Raw genomic sequence first — 21,945 nt, forward strand, 5'->3', positions numbered from 1 at the left:
TTGACAGAAAAAAATGGAATTGTTGAAATTTTACTGATTGGACTTGATTAGGAAAGCCACACCCCTGTCTATATCAGACCTTACAGCTCACAGTGCATGTCAGAGCAAATGAGAATCATGAGATCAAAGGAACAGCCTGAAAAGCTCAGAAATAGAATTGTGGCAAGGCCAAGATCTGACCAAGGTTACAAAAAAACTTCTGCTGCACTTAAGGTTCCTAAGAGCACAGTCGCCTCCATAATCTTTAAATGGAAGACGTTTGGGATGACCAGAACCCTTCCTAGAGCTGGTCGTCGGGGGAGAAGAGGTAAAGAATAACCCAAAGATCACTGTGGCTGAACTCCAGAGATGCAGTCGGGAGATGGGAGAAAGTTCCAGAAAGTCAACTATCACTGCAGCCCTCCACCAGTCAGGGCTTTATGGCAGAGTGGCCCAACGGAAACCTCTCCTCAGTGCAAGACAAATGAAAGCCCGCATGGATTTTGCTAAAGAACTTTTGCTAAAGGACTCCAAGATGGTGAGAAATAAGATTCTCTGGTCTGATGACACCAAGATAGAACTTTTAGGCCTTAATTCTAAGTGGTATGTGTGGAGAAAACCAGGCACTGCTCATCACCTGTCCAATACAGTCCCAAGAGTGAAGCATGGTGGTGGCAGCATCATGCTGTGGGAGTGTTTTTCAGCTGCAGGGACAGGACGACTGGTTGCAATCGAAGGAAAGATGAATGCGGCCAAGTACAGGGATATCGTGGAGTAAAATCTTCTCCAGAGTGCTCAGGACCTCAGACTGGGCCGAAAGTTCACATTCCAACAAGACAATGACCCTAAGCACTCAGCTAAAATAACGAAGGAGTGGCTTCAGAACAACTCCGTGACTGTTCTTGAATGACCCAGCAAGAGCCCTGACTTAAACCCAATTGAGCATCTCTGGAAAGACCTGAAAATGGCTGTCCACAAACATTCTCCATCCAACCTGACAGAACTGGAGAGGATCTGCAAGGAGAAATGGCAGCGGATCCCCAAATCCAGGTGTGGAAAAACGTGTTGCATCATTCCCAAAAATACTCACGGCTGTATTACCTCAAAAGGGTCCGTCTACTAAATACTGAGCAAATGGTCTGAATACTTATGGCTGTGTGATATTTCAGTTTTTCTTTTTTAATAAATCTGCAAACATTTGTGGAGTTTGCATGTTCTCCCCGTGCCTGCGTGGGTTTTCTCCGGGCACTCCAGTTTCCTCCCACATCCCAAAAACATGCATGGTAGGTTGATTGAAGACTCTAAATTGCCTGTAGGTGTGAATGTGAGTGCGAATGGTTGTTTGTTTTTGTGTGCCCTGCGATTGACTGGCAACCAGCACTCCCGCGACCCTTGTGTGGATAAGCGGCTCAGAAAATGGATGGATGGATGACAGCTTTACACTATTGCTGTGCCTTACCTCTGAACGCTATCGTAACATACTCCATCGGCTTGCAGTTTTAGGAGACTGTAAAAGGGACTGCAACGTTTTGATAACACCGTACACGACCAGAAATTACAAAAATCATCGTGGTCTTATCTCGGTATAAAATAATGAACCGTTGTGCTTACAAAAATTTTTGGAATGGCTATACGAAACCACGCCGCTTAGCCAGGCTGCTAGCATGTTTCACTTCCTCATTTGAGTGGAAACGCACTCGATTGGAAGCGTAACCCCATGTGACCATGTGGGTACGTCACAAGAAATACACTGATTGGCTGACTGGCATACGTGACCGAAATGGTCGCGTTGGAAGGGATGCAGAAGTATTGCAACTTGCTACAGTGTACTACGCCTGTCAGAGCTTCACAATTGATTGGGTAAGAGGCGCCTTGTTGTTTGCGCCGGCATCTGTCCCAGCAAACGCAGACCCACGGGCAGGGATTGGCTGCCAGTGGACTGGCGCTTGGCGCAGCCTACAGATTGGCTCGCGGCAGCTGCCACCAGGAAACCACATGAGTCGGCTCTCTTGGTGCCGCCGCCGCCTCATCGGAGAGACGATCCAGCGAAGCATATTCTAACAGTCTTTGCTGGTGTACTAGTGAGTGTTTATCCATCCATTTTCTTTCCCGCTTATCCTCACTAGGGTTGTGGGCTGCTGGAGCCTATCCCAGCTTTCTTCGGGCGGGAGGCGGGGTATACCTTGCACCGGTCACCAGCCAATCGCAGGGCACGGAGAAAAACCACGCAGGCACGGGGAGAACATACAAACTCCACACAGGTGGGGCCAGGGATTGAACCCGGGTCCACAGAACTGTGAGGCTGACGCTCTAACCAGTCGGCCACCGTGCCGCCCAGATAAGATTGTAAACATGAAAAAAAAACTTAAAAATAAAACACTGACCAGAAACAGACTATCATTTCTTAAAAAGGAAAAAAAATAATTATTGTATCGTATTAGCTCAAAAAGCCTTGAACGGTAAAAAGAGTAGATGGCACCAAGGGCCCAATAATAAAGGGAAACTAATTCCCTATGCAAAAGAAAGGGGGACATTTTATCCGTGATCGCAGGACTGAAGAACTGCAGGGCGCAGATCAGAAAGTGGACGCAGTTAAATCTAACCCAACAATCCTGCAGGCATGACAAATAACATTTCCTGGGCTGCAAATACATAGATGCAATTTCCTATACTGAAAGCTTCCAAGAGGACATTGAAAGTCAACAGTCAAAAACAGTGACAGCCGCCTGAGTTAATAATCCTGATGGCACCGCTGCCGCCTACCTGTGTTTACTCTAGATTGCCTACATTACCTCATACGTCTGTGTTGTCGTTTTCCCCGGCTGGCTCTCTGATAAGATAAAACACACTTTCAGCGGAAGAGAGGGTGAGCATGTTTGTGCACCTAACACTGATTAATTCAATGTTACATTGACAAAGTTTGCTACGGTTCTACCGACAACAGATTTGTTTACACTGCAATTTTTCCCGCTCCACTACAAGCTCTACTAATCACATTTAGATTAGTCTAAAACAGGGGTGTCCAAACTTTTTGCAAAGAGGGCCAGATTTGGTCAGGTGAAAATGTATGGGGGCCGACCATATCGGCCTGACATTCCTCGAACCATTAACATTGTAAATTAACATGTAAATATGTGACTATATCACTTTGCTGTCTGCAGCTAGGACGATATTGCAAATGAGAATCTGTTTTCAATTGCATTACCAGGATAGTTAAAAGTTAAAATAATAATAAATTAAATACAAATTAACTATTTTATGAAAGTGAACTGAATTTTTTTAGAAACATGTATTTATTCATTTTGTTTTAACAAATCACATCCCAGTGCATTTTGACAAAGAATAGTATAGAGACTATACTATTCTGTCATCTGATTTGACTATAGCATATTTGAAATTTGACAAATTTGTGGTTTGATCATCACAAAAAATGAATTCACTGAGACTCGTAGCTCGCCTTTGTAGAACTTTCATTTGAGTCAGGGGCTCTTGTGAAAAAGCGCTGCTGTGCTATCAAAACAGCTTCCAGTGGCTTCAGTTTTTCGGCTTGTTTTTTCGCCGTTAGCTTGTCGTAGTTAGCATGTTTAGTCTGGTAGCGCCTCTTAATATTAAATTCTTTGAAAACAGCCACAGTTTCTTGGCAAATTAGGCAGACACGGTTGTTTCGTATGTCAGTGAAAAAATCCACTTGTCCTGGACACGGCGACCCTCGTTGTCAACTTTCCTCTTTTTAGTTTCAGTTGCCATTTTAGAAATGGGCTAAAAACATACCACAGGGGTAAAAGTTCACACAGGGGTCACGCGAAGAGAGTGCGGCCACAGGTCTACTGCCAGCGGCCACAGGTCTACTGCCAGCCTCTGGACCTTTTCAGCTACACTTTTAGGGGAGTATCAATTATTCACAAAAATTCGCTATTCGTGGTCAGGCTCGGTCACAGTCTCCCACTAATAGCGGGGGTCCACTGTATTTAGGTGCTTTTACCACAGTTGGGAAAAGCTACTGCACAATTTTTATATTATGAAGTTTGAGGAAAGTAGTAGGGCCTTTTGACTCAAGTAAGCATGGAAGCTAGAGGTCCAATGTATGTAGGTGCTTCTACCACAATTGGGAAAAGCTAATGCACAATTTTAAAAAAATCAAGTTAAAAGCAAGTAGTGGGGGACTTCTTGATTTGAGTAAGCATGGAAGATAGCTATTGAATTGCAGCATGATACTAAACTTTTAGTATATGGCATAAACTTTTACTATATAGCAACGCCATGTAATTATACATGAAAAATTTAAGTATGCCGGCACGGTGGACAACTGGTTAGCACATCTGCCTCGCACATCTGCCTCATAGTTCTGAGGACTGTGGTTGAAATCCCGGCCCCGCCTGTGTGGAGTTTGCATGTTCTACCCGTGTTTGGGTGGGTTTTTTCCAGGCACTCCAGTTTCCTTCTACATCCCAAAAACATGCGTGGTAGGTTGATTGAAGACTCTAAATTGCCCGTAGGTGTGAATGTGAGTGCGAATGGTTTCTTGTGTGAATTGTTTGTTTCTATGTGCCCTGCGATTGGTTGGCGACCGGTTCAGGGTGTACCCCGCCTCCCGCCCGAAGATAGCTGGGATAGGCTCCAGCAGCCTGCGACCCTAGTGAGGATAAGTGGTGGAGAAAATGGATGGAAATTACAGTATATATGTATGTATGTATGTATGCCGCAGCACCCGCAAGAAAAACCACACAAGCCCAGAGAGAATATAGCAAATCTATACTGGAATGCATGGGTTTTGAAGCCCTGACCCCAGAACTGTGAGGCTAACCACCACCGTGCGGCAATGTTTCACCTTCTGTGGTAATATCAATGGAACAACAAACAATGAAAACACAATTTATACCATTGTATTTTCCATTGGCCGCTGGAACTTGTTATTTAAACACTTTTTCCTCTTCAGACCACCCCTCTTCACATTATTTTGAAGATGGGCAAAAACTCACAAATTGGTCAAGATCAAAGCTGACTCCCCTTACTACAGCATTTTTCTTCGTGAAATAAATGTTTTACCTATATCAGTGTTTCTACTCTACTATATGAACGGCAATGTCACAGGATCGAGGGGTCCCAGTAAGAAATCAACAAGGTGAGGGGTGTGAGATCAACATCCGACACATATTTCTCCCACTATGTTGTGTGGAAAGCAATTGTCGCTGTCCAACAAGGATTTTATACATACTAGACGTTGGCCCTGTCATCATCCAATTATTTGATTGCAGGGTGCCATGTCGCCATTTAAAAGTTGCAGCAATATCTCACATTGCTGGCTTCTGTACAAAAGGAACAGGATAAATTCTGCATAATACTGTTATGGCTCAGATCTCTATGTAACAAAGGTGAATGTTAACCAGGCTGTGGATGCACAAAACTGGATATATACAGACACACACAAACACCTGGCTTTGTTACTGCAAGAACAGTCCCGCCCACTGTCCATTCTTTTCACGTGGCAAGCGTTTTCTGCTCTGGTTAGTTAGTTTTCAAAGAGAGGTGGGTGGAAGGGCAGACGGGTAGTAGAATGGTAGTCAATTTTCAGAAGAAAAAAGGAGGGGTTCCGAGAAACTGTCATGCCTCTGATAGACTCGCACACAAGAGTTAAACGCACATTCATCCCGGCTGTCATGCTCTCAATGGGCTTCAGGGTAAATTCTAAACCGTGCCCCCCATTTTCCTTCTGCACAACTTCAACAATGCAGCAAGGCAATCAGGACCGTATAGACCCATCGGTGCACGGGGATAATACGTTCACTGTGCAGGCAGGTTTTAAGATGTTTTCTTGTGTGAATGAGTTCATGCGTGTTCAGTATGTGTGTATGTAGAGATGGAAATGCTTTAGAGTGGCTAATGCTTTTGCAGACAATCTCTTAAACCAGCCTCAGTCCCCTTGCTTTGTGCTCAACAGGGCTTGGACTGGAGAGTGTTTACACTTGACCAAACGAACAGCACAAGCTGAGAAATTGCACCAGAGTACGCTTTAAATAAACCAAATTTGATAACAGTCTTAGTCAAACCAAATTAAACTTGTGGAGCAAAACGTCAGCCCAGAAAACAAGTTTGAACTTACGTATACTTGAAGAGGAACCAGACCTCGAGTCCATGTCCGTTTGGATTGGACCTCGCTCAGTACAACCTTTATTAAATGTGTTGGCAGTTAGCAGCCACCCCCTTGGCGGCAGGCCATAAAGGCCGGAGCTCCCTTTGTTGCTCTCGTTCGACCAACTTGCCAAAGACTGGCTCAGCCAGGACGCCCCACCTTGCGCCACAAGGTGACAAGGACACATCGGACCCTTCCCCGCCGCAGGGCAGCCTGCCAGGGCTCCGAGCTACCCTTTTGGGTGCTTGGGCAAACTCTGTGGGGAAGGAAGCGGGCAGCACCCCTCCGCTCCGAACAGTTACATACGGGCTCCGGTCGTCCTGCCTGGGAACCTTTTGTTTTCATGCCCCTTTCCCGCCAAATCCACCTGTTCCCCCGTGCGGACTGGACTGGCCAAACATTCGGGAGATTGACCCGCCTGCCTAAATTGTGTTCCACGCATGTATGTCCAACTTGTGGTCTACTAAAAGTACAGATTAGTGCATATTTGGGTTTAAATTAATGAGAACAGGAACCCCCAGCTTTCTGCTTTGTCACTACACGCTCTTTCCACTCTCATATCACAAGTCAGTCTCCTTTGCCAATGTTCGTCTGTCATTTGTTTTGTGTTTTTCTGCATTGTTCCCTTGTAGATTCCCATGTTAGATTTCTATAAAAATTAACTACCTGTATCATTTGTGCGTGTTTGGGTTTGACAAAATACCTCTGGTTATCAAGAACTCTTATCTAATTCATGTAGCAACCTTCAAATTACGAGACTGCTGAAAAGCTTTGTCGTCATTTGTCCTGAAGCTTTATACATTTAAAAAGTGACATCGTTCCCCTTTACAAGACAAATTAGTTTGATTTTCACGTTAAAGCGTAAATCGGACTAACCCGGAAGTGAACGCAGGCGTTTACCTTCCTTTGTATCTTTTTCCAATTTAATTACATTTTATTTAACCCCCATATACACTACAGTCAATTAATTTCCAATTTCTTTTTTGATAGACATTAAGGGTGTTTCCCCCCCCCCCATCAACCCAAATGTGTCAGTAAAAACACGTTATTCTTTTATTGAATACAAACAGGAAGAATCGTATCCAGACTAGTCTTGTCAAATAGCGGTATTAAACGCAAAATATAGAAATATTGGCTTTTGACAACAATTATAAGGAAACTCTATGAGGCTTGAATACATGAAAAAATAGCCAAGTGCATTTAAGGGCTGTCCAAACCAAATGATCCTAATTTAAGACGCTAGCCCTGTAACACACTTAATGAAAGACACACTCAGTAAGATAACTGTCTCATCTTTTTATCAAAACTTCTAGTTACATATGTGATAAGGTCTTTCTCATCACGGCCGAACCACACATTCAAACCCTTGATTTGATCCGAGTTACTCTGTTCACCTAAGACCAAATGACCTCCACCAACAGTAAAAAACGAACTAGAGATCAAGTGAAGGGTGCTAGTGTGAAAGTACCCCAAGATGGCCGAGTTGGTTTAAAACAGGACTAGATGTGAAAACACCAGTAGTTTATATCAGCTGTAACAGGAAAAATATACCAAATACCAAAAACACCAAACCCTTACAAGCAGTATTTGCTCTTGTTGCACAGCCATAAAATCAGCCAGCCAAAAATGTGTATCTGGCAGGAAGTCTTCTCACAAATCATCCGGTTATCTCACTCGCCCATCACCAAGTCAATTTCTTGTCAGTGTCAGGGCCAGCTCAGCAAACTCTTTGGACTCCATCATGTTATGTGTCATCCACTATTCGCCTTGACTCCCGCTTGCTGCCTCATCTCCACTCTTGCTCGCTTTCCACACTTGGCCACTAAATGCTGCGCTAGCGTAGTAATACCTGGGAAATTACGCCCCGTTTCAAATCAAGCCATCAACAAAACACTCTCTGGCAACCACAACAGACCGGATGATAGGATACACAGCCAAATTTCCGTCTTCACGGGGGGGATCAGTAGTAAATGATGAGAATGCACTCTTGACATATACAAATCCCAAACATTTTATTTTTTTTATTTTATTTTTTTTAATAGAGACTGAAGTGGTCAGACTGGAAGGGGGATGATGAGAGTGAGAAGGCAAAACCCCGGCAGGGGAACAGGAGCTCATTTGAGGACTTGAACATGTCTCTTCCCAACTCTCCTATTCATTAATACCCACCATTCCTTTGGGTCTCCCCCACAATGGAGCCACACTGCAAAATCCATACTATTCCAGCACAACCCTCCAGAGGTAGAATGAGGGTTTAGAAAGATAACATCTCTGAGATGCTTCACACATCTAAAGCTGCTAAAGATTTTAGTACTGAATGAGTTAATCACCTAGGACAGAAAGTCAAAGCAAACGATTGAGGTATTAACATATTACAAACAGACTGCTCACACGGATCATTGCTTTTCCACTTCAAACTTACTGACTTTCAAAACTAATCAAGAAGATATGATTAAATGTGCAGTTGTAAAAAATGCCACACAAATCATGCAAGTGACTCGCTGTGGCGACCCCTGATTGGACGACCCAAAAGTCGCTACAACTGTAGAGTGTGCAGTAAATGGTGCACTATGTGCGTGTCTGCACAACAAGCGCTGTGTGAACTCGAGCTCGGCGCACTCCACTCGGCTACTCTGCTAGAAGAGTTCTGCTGGGTCAAAATTAATTACAGTGACTGTTAAGCACACAGCAGCTGTTGTAAACACATACATTTCCGTTTCAAACGAGCCCCCGCGCAAAATACTGTATATCTTCTGCATGTTTATGAGAAAGCGTTGTCGAGCTGTGTTGGCGTGTCCACTAAGAAATTACTCTTCTTGGTTTTTTTTTTTTTTGTTTGTTTGTTTTTTTAACTGCCCCCATTTGTTAAAAATTACCACTGTTTGAATGAAGGATCTTCCCTTGTGTATTCCTGGGTTTGCGTGTTTTACGGTTCAATACTAAATCTTCTATCTTCTATTGTGACTACGATTGCAAAGTCTTCTTTTTATTTTTAGTTCTGCTCTTGGCCAGCTTCTTCAAAATTCATTATATGACAGATTATCTAGTTCCGGAGAATGATCTGAGGAAATAAGAGACCATGCTGCTTCAAATAAAGACCCACGAAGCAAATCATACTGATCCATATGGATCTAATTTGGAGACCTCCGATGGTCTGCAGGAAATTGAAAATGGTGTTAAAGTTCTGGACTATACCCGCTGGTACATTGTAGCTGAGAATAGAGAAAGCCGAGAAAACTATTTTTCAAAAAATTATAATAATATATAAAAATCTGACAATCATGTTACATAAAGGTGCTGCTACATTTGTACAGCATAGCTCCTCTCCACCTTCCAAAGCAATGTAAAGATTTACTAAAATGTTTTAATGACCTGTTTCGCAGCTGCAATTTTGACACAATCAAACAGTAAATAGTAGGACAGATACAGTTGGCTTGAAGATCACAATATATTTTACATTTTGGTGAGGGTCTGGATAAAGCTGCAGAAACAGGAATGGATTCACTGTCTGCTCCCTGAACCAGGAAGTAGCTACTTACCTGATAAACAGATGACCAAACAAACTAGAAATAAGGTGTGGTGATATTTCTTTAATTTGTGTTGTCAGCAGCCTTATTATGTTTAAAACGACACTGACATTCCTATAAAAAATTATACAAACAATTATTTGATTATTAATCTTCTCCATAGTCTATTAAGGAAATATAGTCAAACATCCATCCTGAATTCTAATTACCATTATGGCGCTGGGCAGCACGTGCCTCACAGTTCCAAGTTTCGCTGTTCGAATATCAACTCTGGCCTGCCTGTGTGGAGTTTGCATGTTCTTTCCATGCTTCTGTGGGTTTTCACAGGTACTTCAGCTTCCACAGTCCAAAAACATGCATGTTCGTTTAAATGAAGACTTTAAATTGTCCGAAGGTGTGATCATCCGTGGGAATGGCTGTTTGCCAAGATGTCCCCTGCAATTGGCTGGCAGCCAGTCGAGGTTGTACACCGACTCTTGCTCAAAGTCAGCTGGGATAGGCTCCAGCTCAGCAACGACTCTTATGATTATAAGCAGTATTTAAAAAATGGATAGATGTATTACAGCACTGCTAAAACAAAATATCTAATGATGGCCGAGGACTTTTGCACAATAATAGTAAGTTAGTAGTAGTAAGTTGTCATTGAAGGAAGGTAAGGTAACATTTCATTCACAAAAAGATGCAGCAGCAAAGGTATCAACAATATTAACAGAACACCGTATACCGGGTACCGTATCATCATTTAAGATATTACAACAGGACTGAAGGGGAACTGGTACAATACTAGATTTCACCCTCAGCATGTGTTTATACATCGCAATGGCCTGAGTACAATACTACACGACTCCACCTGTACTGTTTAAGAGCCCATCCAATGTGTGCTGAAGGCCAACCCCCCACTTTAGCCCGGTCTTGCCACTCGGCCTCCTGTTTCCAGAAAGTGCAGTCATTTCCCAGCCCAATGAAGCAGCACGCGGTGACCCCTGGCTGGACCTCCACCTCGCCTGCCCCAGAGTTTCAGCACCAGCTCAAGCCCAAAAAGAAGGTCCGGTCCACCTCTGCTATAATTTATGAGCTATTTCACACAGTTGTGCTTCCATTTGAGACCTGGCCTTGGCCCACCTCACACAATCCTCCCTTTGCACTTGACAAAAAAGGGCAACTGCAGGGCAAGGGGGGATTTGGGGCGGGGGATATAGTTGAGTCCAACATATTAGCAACCTACATAATTCAGAGAATTTGTCAAACCAGAATTGCAAGCGCATATGAAAATGGCAATCAAAGCAGTTACCTTCCAAGTTAGCAAAAAGTACCATTGCTCCACATGATCTCTTGCCCGCCCTTGAAGATACTTGACAAAAAGAGAGTCCAAACCTCTGCCAGATGCCTCAATTGCCATGCCACTATAGCGTTCTAAGCAGGATACACTTCCATTTTTGCCAAGTCAAGATTACCTCATCTACAGTAATTAGAAGGTCTGTATTAATTTTTTTTAAAGATTTTTTTTCATCAGGAGACAGAGCTAGATCTAGAACAAGGGGAAAACAACCACAAAATAATTGATTTGATTAAGCGACTCTAAAAAAGCATCTTTAATGAGAACTTCTAGGCATACAAAGCCAAAATATAATTAATTTGAGCAGGTAGGATTCAGTAGAATGGAGGTGGCAGTGGAAGTTTCCACCAAATGGTAGCTGCAGTTTAATTTGGTCCACCACTATATATAGGTTATATAAATGGATTAATCAGTCATTGCGAATTACGACTTGATGCAATTGAGTGCAATAAGCCAACTTGGCTGCTACTGTATCAGTAGTATCATTACTACTACTAATACTGTCAGTATTATTTTGTACTTTCCAACCTTTCTTACCATTTAGTATTTGTTCCGCGTCATACGAAACAGTTTGCACTATTAAAGCTATTAGGCGTGATACTTTTTGGCAGACAATATCGGTGCTTGATGTTGTGTGCCTGTGAATTGCAGTCCATCACAAAAGCTCTGTTAACTCTCTCCTTTATTTGTGCTTTCCACCCTTTTTTACCATCCATCCATCCATTTTCTTTACCGCTTATCCTCACTAGGATCGCGGGCTGCTGGAGCCTATCCCAGCTATTTTCGGGCGGGAGGCGGGGTACACCCTGAACTGGTCGCCAGCCAATCGCAGGACACATAGAAACACAAACCATTCAGAACTCACATTCACACCTACGGGCAATTTAGAGTCATCAATCAACCTACCACGCATGCTTTTGGGATGTGGGAGGAAACCGGAGTGTCTGGAGAAAACCCACCCAGACATGGGGAGAACATGCAAACCACAGGATTTGAACCCCGGTCCCTGGAACTGTGTGGCTAACCAGTCCCTCACCGTGCCGGCTCCTTTTTTACCATTTAGTATTATTTTTTTATCCGTGATTTTTGTTTAGTTTTTTCTGGAAAAATTGCTGCTATTGGACTTTTTTTTTTTGCCTTTTTTTTACGACACTTATCTAGAGTTTCAACGAGCTAGGCCACTTCTAATATGGAGCCAGCTCCCCATGCTTCACCTACAACCACAAGGAACTTGGCCCCTAACAAGGAGAATCTGACATTCCCTAATAATACTTGCATCTCGGAGGACCTATGGAGAGGCAAGAGAGCCGAAAAAGTGTAGAAAAGTTATGTGAGAGAGGACTCCATGAGACAGGAGATTTTAACTCCTCTTTCCATTGATCATTATGGGGAATGTCAGGTTACTCTGCAACGGATGAACTAACAGCTGTTAGAAAACTGCTGTTGTTTGTTTATATTCAACCTTCAGTTGCTGGCACTGCAGCTAATGCCAGTGATGTCAAATTATGTTCCTCTCTCTCATCTACACGCAACTTCACACAACATGATAAGAGTGTCAAACGAGAGGGAGTAAAACTTTGGACCTCTCGTATGCCAAACTCCAATGTGAAGGGAGCTCTTCTTTGCTCCCTATTCTGGGCAGTCTGAAATTATGAGACCACCGACAGGCACATACAGAACAGCAGGCGGCCAAATAACAACTGAGAGACACAGTGGAGATTCTGCAGGAGTTTGTTTTTAAAGAAATATTCTAATTAGAAAATAATATTTTTTTATTATTATTATTATCCATCCATCCATTTTCTGTACCGCTTGTCCTCACTAGGGGGCTCCAGCACGCGGGCGTGCTGGAGCCTAACCCAGCTATCTTCAGGCGAGAGGCGGGGTACACCCTGAACTGGTCACCAGTCAATCGCAGGGCACATAGAAACTAACAATTATTCGCACTCACATTAACACCTACGGGTAATTTAGAGTCTTCCATTAATCTACCGTGCATGTTTTTGGAATGTGGAAGGAAACCGGAGTACCCGGAGACCAGGCACGGGGAGAACAACTCCACACAGACGGGGTTGGGATTTGAACACCGGTCCTCGGAACTGTGAGGCAGATGTGCTAACCAGTCATTCACCGTGCCACCATTATTATTATTATTATTATTATTTGTATTCTGTTTAATATTTATAACTACACTTTGTTAGAGCTGTGATTGATCGGGATTTCTTTTTTTTTTGAAGCGCTCGAGAAATATAGTTGAGTTCACTAGGAGTACTAAAACAGCAACTTGGAAAAGTAGAACAGTACAGATTGGATATTTTGGGACTCTTTGCCAAAGAAACACAAAAAGAAGTATACTGTACCAAACCAAACTAAATCATACTTCTTGAGGTCTACCTTTTTACTAGGTTGCTGTTTTGTTTGAAACAATCAGGTGAGGGTGTGAAATAGTCAATTTTCTGCCTATGGTGGTAGTGTCAGAGTAGTCGTAACATAGGCAGCTCTCACTTCTTTCAACCTGTTGTGTTGAAAACAATTATCACCCTCCAACAAGTATTTTATACCGGACATTACCCTGCTTTGCTTTGTTATGTATGAAAGGATGGCAATTTTGAGGTGACATCTGTGTAAAAACGGCTTCAACGATTCCTAAAGAGAAAGGCTGACGAAGGAGCACCCACCTGTGATGGTGACAAAGGCATTCCCCTCCTCCCCCAACAACGGGTTGATGAGTCGGCAGGTGTAAGTACTGTTGGGTTCCAGCACGACCGTCAGAACGCTGGTCAGGGAGAACAGACCCTCCTCGTTTGCCACCACTGAAGTGGTGACATTCTCGGTCAGGTTACGGCCGCCCCCGTCCTGCCACGTGACGTCCGCTTCTGGGTAGCCTCCGTAAGCCATGCAAGTGAGGGCCACCTCTTCGCCTGGCCGAAGGTTGGATTCCGGTTCCAAGGTCACTATGGGCTTGGAGTAAGGAGCTGGATAAAAATGGAAGACAAGTATTTAAAGGGGCTGTAATATGAAAAATTTACTTTTTAATAGTTGGGTCTGTCGAATGCCTGCCCACAAAAGTGTGAAAACAACCAAGTAAATCTTTATCTTCTGATTTTTTAAAACGTGTCTGTGAGTGAGCTGTTCTGCACTTCCGCTGTTTCCCGGCAGTCGCTCACTTGCATGAGCGGAGCTAATTTCTTCGAGATAAGAAATAGAAATAGGGGTATTTTTACGAAAGCAAACATGATATTGAATTAAAAAAATTGAAATTACTTTAAATTGAGGGGAAAAAATTGTCTGGTGGGTCAAATTTGTGGCTGTGGTAGATGATTTAAAAAGCCATCAAAACATCCAGAGTTTAGTTTGACTATCTCAGAAACTGTATATGATTAAGATCCCACAATCCAACTCCGTACTGTGGCACACAGGAATGCTGCATCTCAACACTACCTGGAGTGCCAAAATGCATAGCCCCTCCCTAAAAAATAAAAAAATAAAAAATAAAAGGTAAGAAAATTATGGTTCAGGGCAGGAGGTGAAGGTAGGCAGAAATTGGCTGTCTCTGAGATTTGGGCATGACCCAGGCTGTGTAAAAAGAGTGTAGACATGGAGGGGGTGTAATGTTAGCCGGAGCGAAAATCCCCAATCCCAATCCCTTGATCTAAAGCAAGAGTACAAAGGTGGAAGAGAAATGAGGCTGCTCTATTCCCAAAGCCAATCATGGCACAGCAAACAATAGGGTGGAGCTAAGGCTGAGATGATTTAAGTTAGTCTGACCTGCTTGTGAGAATTGGACATCTGACACAGAGTGTTTACTTCTAACTAGGGCTCTGCCATACCATTAAGTTACTTGCAAGTTTAAGGAAGTTAAATTTAAGCCTTTTTTAGGACACTTTTGGCGGCACGGTATCCGACTGGTTAGAGCGTCAGCCTCACAGTTTTGAGGACCCGGGTTCAATCCCCGGCCCCGCCTGTGTGGAGTTTGCGTGTTCTCCCCGTGCCTGCGTGGGTTTTCTCCGGGCACTCCGGTTTCCTCCCACATCCCAAAAACGTGCATTAATTGAAGAGTCTAAATTGCCCGTAGGTGTGACTGTGCGTGCGAATGGTTGTTTGTTTGTATGTGCCCTGCGATTGGCTGGCAACCAGTTCAGGGTGTACCCCGCCTCCTGCCCGATGATAGCTGGGATAGGCTCCAGCACGCCCGCGACCCTAGTGAGGAGAAGCGGCTCAGAAAATGGATGGATGGACACTTTGACCACATTTAACCAAGTCTTGGCCAAACCTTGCTGTATAGCGAGTGTAACCGTAGCATGTCAGGTATCGCTACATGTCCTGAAAAACTGCAGTATGTTTGGCTACATTTTGGAAGTATCAAGTAAGAAAGCAATGTGGACATGTGTGAATATAGCATACTGATATGAAGTCCACTGGCAGCACAACCAGTACTGTTACTCACAGTGTGACCATTGTATCTTGAGTGAATTCTATCATATCGCTTCATAATTGGAGTTAATCACATCATTTGTTAAAAGGAGCGAATAGAATTGAACAGTGTTTTGGGTGAAATGTATCATAATTTGAGTCAGTCGTATTGTATCATAATTGGAGTGAAACATATAGTAACTGGGGTGTATTGCGTCATAATTGGAATAAATACAAATGTAGTAATTGGAGTGAATTGTATTGGATCGTAACTGGAGTGGACTGACAAGTGTCATAGAGTAGTTAGAGTGAATCGTATACAAACCCCAATTCCATTGAAGTTGGGTTATTATTGACCGTAGATGATGAAATCCCTAAACTCCTTGCAATTATAAATTGAGAAATGTTGTTCTTAAACTGTTAAACTATTTGCACACACAGTTGTTCCCAAAGCAGTGAATCTCGCCCTATCCTTGCATCCATGCTTGTGAACAACTGAGCGTTTCGGGGATGCTCCTCTTATACCCAATCATGACACTGACCTTTGTCAAATTAACTTGTTCAACTGTGGAATGTTCCAAACATATGTTTTTCCCAGTCTTTTGTTGCCCCTGTCTCAGCTTTTTGGGAATTTGTTGCAGACATCAAATTCAAACAGAGAGAATAATGTATTTGCAAAAAAAATAAAATAAATAAAAGAATAGCATTAGTTTGAACATTAAATATATTATCTTTTTAGTCTATTCAATTGAGAACAGGTTGAAAAGGATTTTCAGATTATTGTATTCTGTTTTTATTTACATTTTAAACAATGGCCCAACGTCATTGGAATTGGGGTTTGTAATAGGAGTGGATTGAATTGTGTTGCAACATAATTGGAGAAAAGAGTATCATATCATAATAGGTGTGAATCGCATGGCATCAGAATTGCAGTGAATTGTATAGTACCATAATTGGAGTGAATCATATCATAACTGGAGTAGATCAAATAGTGTTTCAGTCGGAGCAAATTGTATTGTAATTGAAGTAAATCGTAGCGTAATTGGAGTGGATCAGATAGTAGTGTTACTGGCATGACTCGTATTGTAAATAAAGTAAATTGGATCATAATTGGAGTAAATAGTAATATAGCCGAAGTGAATCATATTGTAATTGGAGATTAATGTTTATTATCATACAGTAATTGAAATGTATTACATCACACCTGGAGTGAATTGTATTGCATCATATTTGGAGTAGATTTTATTGTAATTGAATTGAATAGTATTTTACAGCACAGTAATTGGAGCGAATCGTATTGTCATTGTGGTGAACAGTACCGTATAGTAATTAGAGTAAATTGTATTGAAATTAGAGTGAATCATATTGTTTCACAATTGGAATGAATCATATTGTAGCATAATTGTGGAGAATAGTATCATATAGGAATTGGAATGAATCGTATCCTTAATAGTATCATGAATGTATTGTATCGTTAGCAAGTAAATAAATATACTGCTAACTTACTCTACTGTCCATTTGACTGTCAGTCACATTTCAATCGAGAGCATTGGCTTCTTTGCGTTCGCAGCAGGAAGGAAATATATGTCATTAACTGTGAATGCTGTTTAAAAATAGAAACATCTATAACGCTCATGCATAAAATGGAACTAATTGTCCATGTCACTGCTGGGAGACACTGTTTTCCCTCTCGCCAGCCAGGAGGGAGAGAGGAAAAAAACATTATTCATTAACACTACCTAATGCACATCCATCCTTGGAGAATAGAGCAGCCATCTTTCAATAGATGTAAAAATGTGCCACCGCACTGTAAGTAAATAAATAGTCTCTGCTGAGAGGGTGCCCCGTGTTGCCGTGTGAACAGTAAGGATGTTAGTAAAGGCCGATTGATCGAAACAACAACCAATAATCAAAGTCAGCAGATATTGACCACAACAGAGGCCACAATCAGCGCTTATTGATCAGACGAGCAGCTGAGTACCCCTGGAGAAACTGTTTAGTACGTTTATTTCCTGCATGCTAATGATATTTGTGTGATACATACTATTAGCGTATGAGTGTAAAAAAAATACCTGTGGATGTTGAACTCTTATCGGATTGTCTCATTACACACACACCATGAGCTTGCTTACGTGCCAACATGCTACAACGTAAACAGAAAGACAATTGTGTTAGCCTCCAATAATAATCAGTGTGTAAAAATTGATTGCAATGACTCTGAAAGATTCTTTCTGTAGGAGCTAGTCCAAAAATACAATATCGAAGGCTGTTATCTTAACTTTGGACACACAAAGAAGTACAACATGACTCCTCCAGACATTTTGCACATTTTGGCACTGTAATTGGAATTGGATTGGAACAATTATGGATGTGAATGAGCCCCCTGTATATACTTCCTCATGAGGAGAAACATTTTATCAGAGAGGTAAACGAGGGCAGAAAGATAACCGATGACTGCAACAAAGTGGAGACCTGTGGAGTGTAATACTGCAGTGTGCAGAGCGAGGGCACAGCAATAGTTGCATTGAGGATGAAAAGCACAAGTTTTTGTCATAATTTCTACATTTCTTAAAATGGTGTGGTATTTATAAAGCTGCTTTACCAATAAGCGACTAGAAATGCTTTTCGGAAAACTAACTTCGTAAAACTAGCTCCTTTTGGAACGCTTGGAACATCTGCTGACCAGGAAACTGGTAGTACCTGGTTTTACCAATGGAAAAGAGTGAGCAGTTGAGTTGAGTCAAGTAGGTACCGTGGAATGGAAAAGGGGCAAAATTGTGCATGTTAGGATGACAGCAGGCTATTTTGGTGGTTGATGGGTATGTTGTGGGTTGTTGATGTTAGTCTGCTTCAGGATCTATAATCAGGATAGCTCAGCTCATACTTCTTAAATTTTAATGTATTTACATAGTTGCTTTTGTTAACATAAAATGGGGTTGCAAATGGACATGTGCATGTGTTTTAAAGTGTGCGGTACAAAGCAAAACTCACCGGCTACCTGCAGAAACAAAGCAGAGCTGCCGTATTCCTTTACTCTGACAAAGCAAGTGAAGCTGCCTTCGTCAGCCACTACCACCTTCCTCAGCAGCAGCGAGGCGTTGCCCAGGCCCAGCTCGTGGGGGAACAGGCCAGTGCGGTTGACAAAGCTTTCAGCCTGGTCTGCCAGCTGATGCTGTCCTTCGCTGTAGCCGTACACAGTACGCTTGGTGTCAGTCAGCTGCCAGAAAACTGTCACGTCAGATGCGTTGAAGGGACCGGTAGGACTGAAAGAGCAGTTTAACGTGACATCCCTGCCGTGTAGCGCCACCACAGGTAGGTCGGGGACGTACACCTCCATTGTAGCTACAAGAGAGGGAGAGCAGCATGTGAGTGACATCGTGCAAAGTTTGACATTTATGATGCACTCAATAAAACTGGGAAGGATTGCATATCCCACATAGTGCTTTTGAGATACATTACCAATAGAAATATTTGGATGCAGTTTCTCAGGCTATTCAATGACGAGGTGCGTCCAAACATTATTGGTACTTTACAACAAGATGAACATGGCCATAACATCATGAAAATGTGTGCGATAACTGTAATCACCTTTTCTTTGCTTGAAAAGTGAACTAATCTGTTGACAACCTTGATCATTACCTTGAGCAACATGTCTTAAAACCGATTTCCATGCAGAACATATCATGTAAAAGAGAGGACTACAGGCAGACAAAGCTTAATGGAGAAAGAACGCTACAATCCTGGGACAAGGGTGTGAAGTTTAATACCTGACACAGCTGCATTAAGTAAAGATACTAAGTTCATAGTTTCAGACTCTGGGCTCACAAGCAACATTTAAATAAAATTTGGAGGCAACACCCACTGCCTAATTCCGGGGCACCTGCATCTCTAAAACCTCTAACATCATAAACGGTTACAATCTGACCAGCCTTGCCCGAGTTGGGTGTCATTTATAACTGCAATTCTGGTATTATGCCGATGCGTGGCACTCCATCAGTAACAGTTGGAAGTCTCTTCTAAAGCACTCTGCCTACCGATACAGAATGTGGGGCAAAGCTGACCCGAGCATATTCCCACTTTTGAAATAGTGTCAGAGCAGGAACAGATGAAGGATTCCATCAGTGTGTAAGAGTATTCAGCACCCATGTTGAAGTTCTCTGTGTTAAAATGTAGTAGAATGATACCCTTAAAAGTCAAGCAGTATGAAATGTATGCTAGATCTGCTTCAGAAAAAGCTAAATTGCTTGCGCAGCGTGGCAGCTAGAAGTGGGTAAAAATCAGATTAAGGCAATGGGGAAGCAAAAATTCTTGAGTGTACATTTTTTTTCTAGACAATGCCGCCGCTTTTATTGAAAAAGCCGCCGATTGAGCGGCACATGCGCATTGTCTAGACGAGGGCGAGAGTGTAGTTAGTCCGGCTTAGCACCCATCTCAGGGAGCCGTTCGTGCCATCCTCGCGAGTCAGCGTTCACCATTGATCTCTGTCTGGTCGTATACAACACCGAGACACTCATCTGCATCACAGGTGAGAAGGGGGGGAAAAAACACTCTGTCCCGAGGAGTAACACTGTTTTTTTGTCTGTAATTGTTATAATCAAGGTAGCATTTTAGCCTCTTCACCTATATTGAACTCCGCCGCCGCTATCATCAGCGTTGACTCCCTTTCGTATGGGGGAGATTCGCCCAATGCAGAGGTGCTTTAATCAACTACCCTATTAACAACAAAAGACTTTCATCTGAGCTCCTTCATGTATGGACGCTGAGTCAAGGCAGGCCTGTTTTTCACATACTGTATGTTTAACATATCCCAACGCGGTATCCCATGCCACTGACACAGGAACAGTGACACCTATTGGCCAAGCGTACAACTGCTGCAAGGTAATGGTGAAGAAAAAGGATCCAATGCCGCAATAATCCCTTTCTGTTTATTGTTTTAGAACGTGCAATAATGCTTTATGGGGGACAGAGTGGATGGAGTGTCACCTTGATAACTGATTAAGTTAATGGTATAAAGCACGTTTTGTTCCCGCAGTAGTGATTGGGTTTGAATTCAAATGTTGTCCAATGAAATTTGGACTGAGAGCAGCCCTGATTGACCGCTCAAGGTTGCTGCTCCCACAAAAATATTCTCCGGCAACTATGGAGAGATAAGTAACTAAAAAAGCTTTTGTGATGCTGGGTGGATTTTCTGCCACCATATAGTATAGAACCAAAATATAAACGCCACACCTTTATTTTTGCTCACAATTTTCATAAACTGAATTCCATCCATCCATTTTCTGAGCCGCTTCTCCTCACTAGGGTCGCAAATGTCGAATATTTTTTTCAATGTACACAAAATATTTCCAGTATTTCTCTCAGATGTTGTCCACAAATCTGTGCCCACTTCTTTGCGGAGATAATCCATCCACCTCAAAGCTGTGGCATATCAAGTTGCTGATTAGACTGCATAATTATATCACATGTGTGCCTTAGATTCCCCACAATAAAAGTCACTTCTAAAATGTGCAACTGAATACGAGGCTCTTGCTATATGGATTCTGCACCAACCAACTGGGACAAGATCTGGGGTGGACCACTTCCCTGGAGAGGTTCCTATGGAGGATTCGTCTCTGACTGACCGGCCCAAGTCCTGACGCAGAACCACTTTCCTGAAGGCATCTACCTGTGGCGCTTCATCTCTTTAAATGGACTCTAATGCCATCTTAATTAAAACTGTACAGCACCAGACAAGGTGATAAATGTTGCTCACTCGACATCCATTGTAGCATGGTCCATTCTGAAAGGAGGATGCCCCCATATGTGGTCCCTTCTCAAAGTTTTTTATTTTTCCCTCAAATGGGGTTTTGAGTTTTTCCTCGTCGGATGTCGTCGATCTTTGCCAGATGTGGGCCTGTGAAACCATTTGCAACTCTTTCAGGATTAAGGTCTATACAAATAAACGTGAAAAGTGCCACAACGGAATTATGGGTCAGCTGTTTAATGGTGAGGGGAAAGAAGCTTTTGGAGGGTCTGCTGGTTTTGATGAATCCCGAATCATAATTTTCAAAATTGAATGAAAATGAATCAAATTATTAATTTTATTCTGACAAGAGCTGGAATGTTTTTGTTTACTTCCGCCGCCATTTTTATTTTAAACTGAAGTTGATTTATAAATGTTTTATTTATTTTTACTTCTGTTTGATATTGCTTCACTGAACATATTTCGAGACAAGAGAACACAGTTTGCTGCTCAATGAAATTTAAGTAAATAAATAGTTGATCATCTAAAAAAAAAAAAAAAAAAAATTGGTCATTCATTTGTAAATTTCTTGCGTATTCATAATTTTTCCATAACCCAAAAATATATATAATCTGAATACTTTTTGATACATATTTTAGTAAGCTACTCGAACACGAGAATATTTGTTCCCTACAGCCCCAGTTCACTCCATGCCGCTTGACAAATTGAATAGGACAGGGCATTATTCAAGCTCATAAGGGCCGAAATTCCAAAGTGTTCGCCAAGTCAACTCTTCAACCTCACCGTGATGTTTCAAACTGCATCACTTCCCCTAAAA

General features: G+C 42.3%; 1 protein-coding gene across 1 annotated transcript in view; it reads right to left on the minus strand.

Moving 5' to 3' along the window:
* Positions 1 to 21,945, minus strand: part of cd276 (CD276 molecule) — a 137,364-nt gene that overhangs the window by 94,059 nt on the left and 21,360 nt on the right. The window contains exons 3-4 of the mRNA XM_061668544.1: positions 18,377 to 18,727; positions 13,651 to 13,947 (exon numbers count right to left, since the gene is read on the minus strand). Of these exons, the coding sequence (XP_061524528.1) occupies positions 13,651 to 13,947; positions 18,377 to 18,727 (648 nt within the window). The remainder of the gene's footprint in view (positions 1 to 13,650; positions 13,948 to 18,376; positions 18,728 to 21,945) is intronic.

Source organism: Phycodurus eques, chromosome 2, assembly GCF_024500275.1.
Source record: "Phycodurus eques isolate BA_2022a chromosome 2, UOR_Pequ_1.1, whole genome shotgun sequence".
Lineage (NCBI taxonomy): Eukaryota > Metazoa > Chordata > Actinopteri > Syngnathiformes > Syngnathidae > Phycodurus > Phycodurus eques.